The following is an 8,827-nucleotide window of genomic DNA, read 5'->3' as shown; positions in this document are numbered from 1 at the left end:
CCCCGCGTCCTCGGTCTCGCTCTCTCTCTCTCTCTCTCTCTCACACACACACGCCCTCTCCCTCCTTCCTTTTTTTCTCCCCCCCACCACCTCTTTTTTTCTGTCTCATACTGATCCGTAGTCCGATTGCGGCAAATAGCAGAACTGGGAGGAGGAGGGAGGGAGGCAGGGAGGGAGGGGTTTTAGCCAGGGGGGCTCGGCATGTACATATATTACAGAGTGGGGCCTGTGCAGCAGCAGACTGACTTACTTGGTTCAACTGGAGGAAACAAGACATAAACAAGTCTGTGTCCCCCTGTGATGAACAAAAGCGGCTGATTCTTGCTGTTTTAGTCATGTGTCAGTCTGTCTGCGTGACTGTTTGTAATCCAGTCTGGTGTGGGCTTATTCTATACAGTCCCTTTACGCATCGTTTGTCGTGGAGAGGTGCGTGCTGCAGTCGAAGCCCCGGTGCGCGCCCCCGTCTGCGTGATAAGGCCCGCTGTGCCAATAAGACGAGTCACACACTGTCTGTAAGGAATTGATCTCCGAGGCGGAAGAGTTCCCGTCCCTCCGCTTTGACCTCTTTCGATTCCGCAAAATAAACACAAGCATTCCTACAACAGTGAAAGCGGACGTGACAAACACCAACAGCAACCCGGGGACGAGCACTGAGATGGAGACCCTGTTCGGCTCCAAATAAGAGTTCGAGCGCGTCCCCGAGTCCAGGGTGAAAGTGCTGTTTTTGGACAGGGAGGTGGGGGAGATTCTGTCATAGAGTTTGGGACACATGAGGTCGTTCCGGACGTAGCGGAAATCTCGTTTCCAAAATTCTTCAGGGGACTCGCACTTGAGATCGCTCACTATCACATCGGCCCCGAGTTTCTCCGTCCACTGCTTGAAGGGCACGATGTTGCACGAGCAATCCCACGGATTCCCGTGCAAATCGATCTGTATGATTGAGTTGAGCTGGTCTAACACGCCAGCCACCGGGAGATAGGGGAAATAATTATTATGCAGGCTAATTTTGGATAAAGAAATCCCAAGGAAAGCATCCACGGGTAACGATTTCAGCAAGTTGTTGTTGAGGAACAGAACCCTCAGATTTGGCATGGGGCCGAACGCACCTGCCACTATCATCTGGATGTCGTTGTATTCCAAACTGAGATATTCCAGATTCACAAGGCCCACGAACATCTCTGCTATCAGCGTATCCAGATAGTTCTTATCCATGTAGAGCCACCTCAGCTCGCTCTGGTTCAGGAAAGTGCTGTTGTCAATCGCCTTAATGTTGTTCCCACCCAGATCAAGCAGGTTGAGGCTGGAGTAGCCGAGCAGCTGATTCTTTTTCACTGCGTGGATGTTGTTATCTCTCATGTTCAACTCGTGAGCGGCCAGGGGCTTAGGCTTGAGGTTGGATAAGCTCTCGATCTTTTTGCCCTCACAGTTGACCCCCAGCCCTTGTCTGGAACCGACCAGCTTGCAGTTGCACGGCTGGGGGCACGTCATGTTGTGCAGCTGCTCTCTTTCCCCGTTCACACCTGTCACCACTGGAGTGGGCTTAGTTTTCAGCTGCCAGTTCTCACGAGATTTGGAGCGGCTCTTGGGTCCGTGGCCGCCAGGCGTCGGGGGCCCGCTTGCGTCTCCGCTGGGCTTGCAAGGCGTAGGACGCGGGCCGTGGGCCACAGGCTGCGAGGTCTCCTCCTGGGTGGGAGGGGCGACCAGGCTGGCGTCCACGCCGCCGCTCTGTGAAGGGCACAGATCCTCTTCTGACGTCTCGTTTAAGTCGCTCCCTTGCAGCCTGGTGGGAGCCTCGCATATCACCCTCCCAATGAGCGCGTTATGCGGTATGTTCTCCAGCCATTCCTTCAGAGAAACCAGGTCGCAGTTACAGTCCCATGGGTTGTCCTCCAACAAAACCTCTGCAATGCCCGGTATTTGCTCAAGGATCCCCTCATAAGGCAACGTTTTGATTCGGTTTCCCCGCAGGTCGAGATGCGTAATGGGCACATGTTGAAACACGTTTATAGGTAGCGCACTGATGAGGTTGTCGTTAAGTATTAACACTTCAAGTTTATTTAGGTCCCTGAAAACGGCGGGGTCAATATCCCTCAGTAGATTGAAATCAGCTTGGAGATATTCCAAGTCGTCTAACCCCAGAAATGTACTCTTCCTGAATGATCTTATCTTATTGTTATTGATGTGCAGCCTTTTCACCAGCTGCAGCCCCAGAAAGGCGCCGGGGACAATGTCGTGCAGACCATTGTTCTCCAAATGCAAGCTCACAGCATTGTAAAAGTTGGCGAACTCGTTGGGAAATAGCCTGGATAGAGAATTCCCGTGCAACAGCAAGTGGTAAAACTGCGAGCTCGGGCCAGTCAAATGCTGCAGAGTGGTGAAGCTCCTTTTTTCGCAGTCTATGTGCAGATCTCCCTCTATCTCGTTGCAAGAGCATATCTGCTCCTTACAAACGTCCCTTGTAACATTTCCACTAGCAACACAAAGAGCCGCATTCAGCAGAACAATCCAAAGCAGCATTTTTCAACGTGAACAATTCATTCCCGGTTTCAAGACATACGAGCTGTGAATTTAGTCTACATCAATCAGAAGAAAAACAGGAGGAGATATAGACATTTAGGGAGAAGATAAGGCAGTCTTTTATAACAGATCCATGCTGCATCTAACCTGCTCTTGTGTCCAGACTTGCAGTTTGAAAATGACCACATAAACGTCTCTTTCACATCGACTGAATCCTCAGAGCCTCCGCGTGTTTATGATCAAAATCAAAAACAGCGAGCGGCAGTAGAGTCCAACACATCTTTAGGCTTTTTCACTTCGTTTAAGACTGACCTTGGCAAGAAAAAAAAAAAAATGAACAAATCCGTGCCTTTTTCTCTTCTCTCTCCCACCCCCCCTCCAGTCGTGCTGCGTGTTGCGGCGTTGGGAGCTGTTCCCTCTCCCCTGGTGCTGAATTCACACCCTGCGCTGGAGCTTTCGGAGGCGATCCCACCGCTGCAAAACACCCGCATCCCCCCTCACATCCTTCGGCGTTCTTGCCTCGCTCGTTTGCGCCGTTTCTCTCACCCTCCCCCCTCCTCCTCCTTCTCTATTTTGTGTGCGTGTGTGTGTGCGTGTGTGTGTGCGGCGATTCGGGAATCACAAAAAGAGGAACGCGGAGACTGTGTTCATCCTAGCGCGGTGCTCTAAGAAAGATCTGACACCCTCTACTGAGCTGTAATGGCAAAAATCCGTCGACTGACTGAGGGAATGCTGAGAGGAGAGAGCAGAAAAAAATCAATCCACATACAGGGGCGAGTTTTTTGTTTTTTTTTCCAACTATAAAAAAAAATCACACTTTACAGCTTTGGACGTGTAGGTTATTTCCATCCAGATGCGCAAAAATAGGTTTCTGCCTCAAAATTAGGCTCCTTTTTGCAAATTCTTCTTCTCACTCTTCAAGCTTGCAGCTCCATGGTAAAAGTGTCCAAGTCGAAATCATCGGGAGACTTCACATAAGGATCGTTCTGCCTCAGCTCAGTGCTTTAAATTGCACCCCCACACACACACACGATCCTCAAAGGATAGACGGTGTTACTTCAGCCGATCTGTCCCCGGATCATTTGCGCCACACAAGCCTCCACTGACTTTCGCCCCGTGATTTGAAAACACTGTTGAATGCGGTAAAAGCTGGCTCTCCGCTACACACACAGGCATGCCTCAGTCCAGCAAAAAAAAAAACAGTTGACTATACAACAAACGATGCGTCAGTGTGGCAGCCTATATGCGCATGTGTGCGTGACGTTTTTTGATTTTTTTTTCCAAGATAGAAATCCTTTGCTTAAAAAAAAAAAAAAAGATCCACAACGGAAAAAAGTCAAAGGGAAGTGGTTTAAACATCTCATCTCCTATCACTTTGTATTATACTCCATTGTTTTAAGAGTATTGCATCAGCTGAAGGGGCAAATGGTTGCACAGGAGAGTTTGGTAGTTACCCCCCTCCCTTGCCCCCCATCCCACACACACACGCAGGGGCACGCACACACACACACACACACACACACACACACACACACACACACAGACACCCTCCCTCCTCTCCACCTCCATCTGCAGTGCTCAGTTGGAATTAAGAGCAGGGCAGAAAATGGGATGCTAAGTTAAATATCCTCTCTCACTGACATCATTTTGCTTTTTTTTTTTTTTTGCAGAGAGGAAACAACACACACACACACACACACACACACACACACACACACATACACTTGTACAAGTGCAATAAGAGACCAATCTAAGCGAGTCAGGAGATTCCAGCAAAGCATCATTGGTGCCTGCAATAAGCAAAACATCATTAGGACCACCTACATGTAGCTGTAAAGCATTCCCATTATAGTCCATTGACTGGTTATGATTTCCCCCTACCCACCTGTCCGCCTGTCTGTCTGTATTTGTTTGTCTTTTGCTGCTGCCTGTCAACTAGTTTTCCTACCTGTTGTTTTGTCATCTCCTTTGCTTTGTTTTCCTCTCGTCTCATTTTCTGTCTGCATAAACTTATTTTTTTCCCCCTTTCATCTGCATCTTGTCTCTTTTGGTCAGGCCACTTTGTGTGTCTACAAAGAGTGTAATGGTGCGGCGTCCTGCTGTGGGCGGATCAAAGTGTGCGACAAACTGTTCGAGCTAAACTCGATAACCGATAGTCAGTGCATGTCCCCGGTGTGCAAGAGGCAAAGAGAGGCTGAGGGGCGGACGGTCATGCAGCTGAGCCAAGGGCACATCACTCATTCACACTAATTAATTGGATGCTGTGTGTGTGTGTGTGTGTGTGTGTGTGTGTGTGTGTGTGTGTGGGCACATGCGGGTGGCGAGGGTGTACATGTAAAAGAGGGTGTTGGAGAAGGCTCCTGCTGATTTGGTTTAGTGGCATGCTTCCTGAAAGTGTGTGATGAGCCCCTCCCGCATGCACGTATCATGTACAGCATGCATGGTCTTATCTCCAGCAGGTGGGGGGTATAGTAGTGTGAACACAGCTTAGTCACGCTTGAGCATCTTGTTTCCACTAAAAGAAAATGAAATGATAAACAATTCTGACTCCATTTTAGCTCGGCTCAGTCCTCGTAGGCCAAACATTTAGAATCTGATATAATCCCCCAAACAGGATAAATCATATTTGTATCAGGAAAAAAAGCCCTTATCTTGGAGTCAAAACTAATGGGATTATGAATATGAATGTATCCCAAGGAATAATTGCATGGGGCTCAGCATCATGATGTGATGCAGATACTGTCGAGTTGCATTAGTGTGACGCGGGACCAGAGGAGCTCACACGTCACTTGCATACATAGTCGCTGGGCACAGAATGCAACTTGGGCTCAGGCGAGTTTCAGCTGCACATGCACACAAGGTGAAGGCATCTATGTGTTTAGATATTCATCTAGTGTTTATTTTAATACAGATTAGTATGTAGCATGGACTTATGTCATATAAGCTAGTTTGCAGTTCCTGTTAATAGAAGGGCTTTTATACATACGCACAAAAAATCAACATAAAACTCAATGACAAGAACCAGATCATTGCTGACTACATGCCTGATCCCAGTGGTGAATGTAGCACAAGTACATTTACAGTTCTGAAACACTTGTACTTTACTTATTTACCATGTTATGCTGCTTTATACTTCTACTCCATTGCATTTGACAGAAAAGTTTTGTACATTTTATTCCACTCCATTTATCTGACAGCTGTAGTCACTTGCTACTGTTGAGATTATTTTTAGATTACGATTTTTTTTTTTTTTTTTTTTACATAAAAAAAGTCTGATGAGTTCATAAAATGAAGTTCATCGTTCAAGATTAAATCAGTGGTTTTCAACCATTTTCACTTGCAACAAAATTACAAAGTCGGGCACCTTGTCATAGATGTCTGTGAGTTGTTAGTGATTGAATTCTCCTCCAAACTTCTCACATGGTTTCATTTAAATAGCTGTCTGAAGAAAAAGAAAAAGGATATCATTGGAAAGTTTGCTGAGCAGGCCCAGGTGTATCTGATTTTGTATCAAGATGGAAGAGGAAACCAATCATGAAAGAGAGCTGATCTTTTGGGGCCTGGTTGGCAGGAGCTTCACTGACAAAGATGCTCAACTGGTGTGTTTCAATAGGAACAGTGACAGTAACTACAGGCCTGAGTGCTTGAACCCCCACCGCGAGGGGATCCGGTGGCTCTGTCATGCTGTGAGGGCATTTTGCTGGCATGGTTTGGGCCCATTTGTCCCCTTAGAGGAAAGGGTCACTTCAAATCAATACAAAGTGACAGGATGACAATGCCCCATCCATAGGGCGCGAGGGGTCACTGATGGTTTGATAAGTATGAAAGTGATGTGATTCATACACTTTGGCCTTTGCAGTCACCAGATCTCGACCCAATTGAGCACCTTTGAGAGATTTTGGAGCAAGGAGCATTGGAGCTATTTCTGGCTCATGGTGGCCCAACACTTTACTAAGGCATTTTATGTTGGCTTTTTCTTTGTACATTTATTATTATTCTCTTTTTCCCAATAACATCCTGTTTTCCTCTGCTGTTTTGCTCTACAAGATTATTCTAATATTGTTATTGACAAGCAGGAGTGACTGTTATGCTCCATCTTTGATATAATTACACAGCTTCATGGAATCCAACAATTCAGGTGGTGTAATAGTGATTGCCTTTCGAAGGCTGTAATCGTTGTTTGCATGGTGCACACACCATAGAGAAAAACCAACACTAAAGACAATCAATAGCATTCAATCAGGCAGCGAGGTTGTGCTACAAGATTGCTTGCAATTTCCCTCTCCCATTCTGCCACTCAGACGTGGCGGATATTTCTAAGCAGATGTTATTGGCAATCATGAGTGATATGTGGCACCAAATGCCCTGCAAGTATGTGACGGTTTGACACGTCATGTCACCTGGAGTAAATGTAATTGTCAAAAAGCTGTTATTCTATGTTAGATTTAAGGTGCTTATGCACACCTGTTCAATCGTGACCCTTTGGATTCCTGTTTAATCCTTCCCTGAGAGACATATTCAAAGAATCCTGGGATTTTTATCAGACTAAGCCACCGTGGTTTTAGTTGCGAAAATCTGCTGGTCCTTCCCTCAGGCTTGTATTTGAAGACTTATTTTTCCTCTTTCTCGAATGATTAAAACATAGGGTGTTTGGTGAGTGTATGATCAGGAAAGAAAACAGAAGACCTCGCTGTTAAATCTAAACCTCCATCCAATCAAACAGCAAATAGGATCTTTGCCCTCTGCATCTGAATCCTCCACTGAGGTTTTTATTTGTCATTTTAGGATTGGGGGGGGGGGGGGGGGGGGGGGGGCAAACACATGCCACATCAGCTCTGCTCCGATTTCCTCCAGATGTGTGTGCTCATCTTCGGGAGAGAAGTACTTTCTCCCAGGGCTTCAAAGGCAGGAGGTTTTGAGAGACTGAAATACTCTACGGGTAATTACAGAAAGGTCAGGAGCCATGTTAAGCTTGTTTTCACATCAGCATGTTCAGCTCAGTGTGCGCTGACAGCATTCAAAATCATGCATGGCTGTTTGGGGTTTTGACGTGATTCACGCATTGTGAGTAAATAACATTTGAAGAGGTGAACTGGACGAGGGCAGAGCTTTTACAAAATTTAAAGTGTTATCTGAGATTGTGCCAAACTTCTCATTTTTTATATTTCATAACAGACAGGAACAAGGTGCCAAATCATTACATTAGCCAACTGAGAACAAGGTTAATGAGTCAATGATAAGGTATGATACCACTGACTGTAATCATGTTTGAATGATAGTCCAACTGATTTTAAAACACAGAGGAAAGGCATCTCACGTGTGGGCTGAAAGAGAAGTCTTTCTAAAAATGGAAGCTTTTAATCTTTCAAAATGGAGACAAATAGTCTCCTCTTTTGAAACCCTTTGTAACACCTTTTTTAATTATGCAGCAAAGGTTTTGCAGATGTGTCATGTATAGAAAAAGATGGGTCAAGTGCAGACTAGAAGTCAATACAGCTATTGGCAGAGGCAGCAGCACCGCTCCCGATGTATCGACCGGCGATGCTGCACGAGGAATCAGCAGAATGTTTGACTGTAAATCTATACACATCTATCCACAAACTCCATTCAACTCCCAACTCACAGCTGACCTGCTGAAAGCCAGCTGAGGAATCAGTGAAGCAGGGCCGAGAGAAAACATGTATGTTTCTGGTCTGAATCAGCAGAGGACTTTTTTTTTTTCATCGTCATTGTTGTTGTTGTTGCGTGCTGCTCTTTAAAAAAAAAAAAGGTGTTTTCTTCATAAGATTCATGTGAACATCCAGTTCTCACAACATGACAAATGTCTGACACTCGTGTTAGTCACTTGCCTTAAAGGAGAGGAATTTAATTATAGCTTTCAAACACTTAGCTGATGCCTCCTGACGTGTCCTGTAGCCGGAAAGTGCTTTAAAGAACAATGAAAAGAAAAAAGGGTGAGGACTGCCAGTGGAAAGTAGAAAGAAGAGGTCTTAACAATGTATCAGCAGACTTTCTTTTGTATGTAAGCTAAGATGAAAGCCATCTTTATAGTTGGAGACATATGTCAGTTATCGTATGCTTTGGAATCATACGTACATACATTCTCAGCAAGTGCTGCCAATAATCCCGACTTCAAAACTGCTCGTACAGATGTGGGGTTTAGGGTTTGGGAGGCTGCTGGCATTAGAAATGTTTGTCACACATTCAAAGAAGAGTTTCTTATTCCTCAAATGCTTTTTTAATGAGTTATTTAAACTCAACTCTGCATTTTTAAAGTGGCAGAAAGTTGAATATTTATGAAAGCATCAAC

General features: G+C 45.6%; 1 protein-coding gene across 1 annotated transcript; it reads right to left on the bottom strand.

Annotated features, from left to right (window-relative positions):
• Positions 1-230: 230 nt before the first annotated feature.
• Positions 231-2,556, bottom strand: slitrk1 (SLIT and NTRK like family member 1). Its single transcript, XM_022746569.1, has one exon. It carries the CDS (start codon positions 2,515-2,517, stop codon positions 403-405), a length of 2,115 nt encoding a protein of 704 aa, XP_022602290.1. The 5' UTR covers positions 2,518-2,556; the 3' UTR covers positions 231-402.
• Positions 2,557-8,827: the final 6,271 nt, after the last annotated feature.

This window comes from Seriola dumerili, unplaced genomic scaffold (genome assembly GCF_002260705.1).
Source record: "Seriola dumerili isolate Sdu_G_001 unplaced genomic scaffold, Sdu_1.0 BDQW01000105.1, whole genome shotgun sequence".
In the NCBI taxonomy this organism is placed as follows: Eukaryota; Metazoa; Chordata; class Actinopteri; order Carangiformes; family Carangidae; genus Seriola; species Seriola dumerili.
This window is presented reverse-complemented; position numbering and strand designations above follow the sequence as displayed.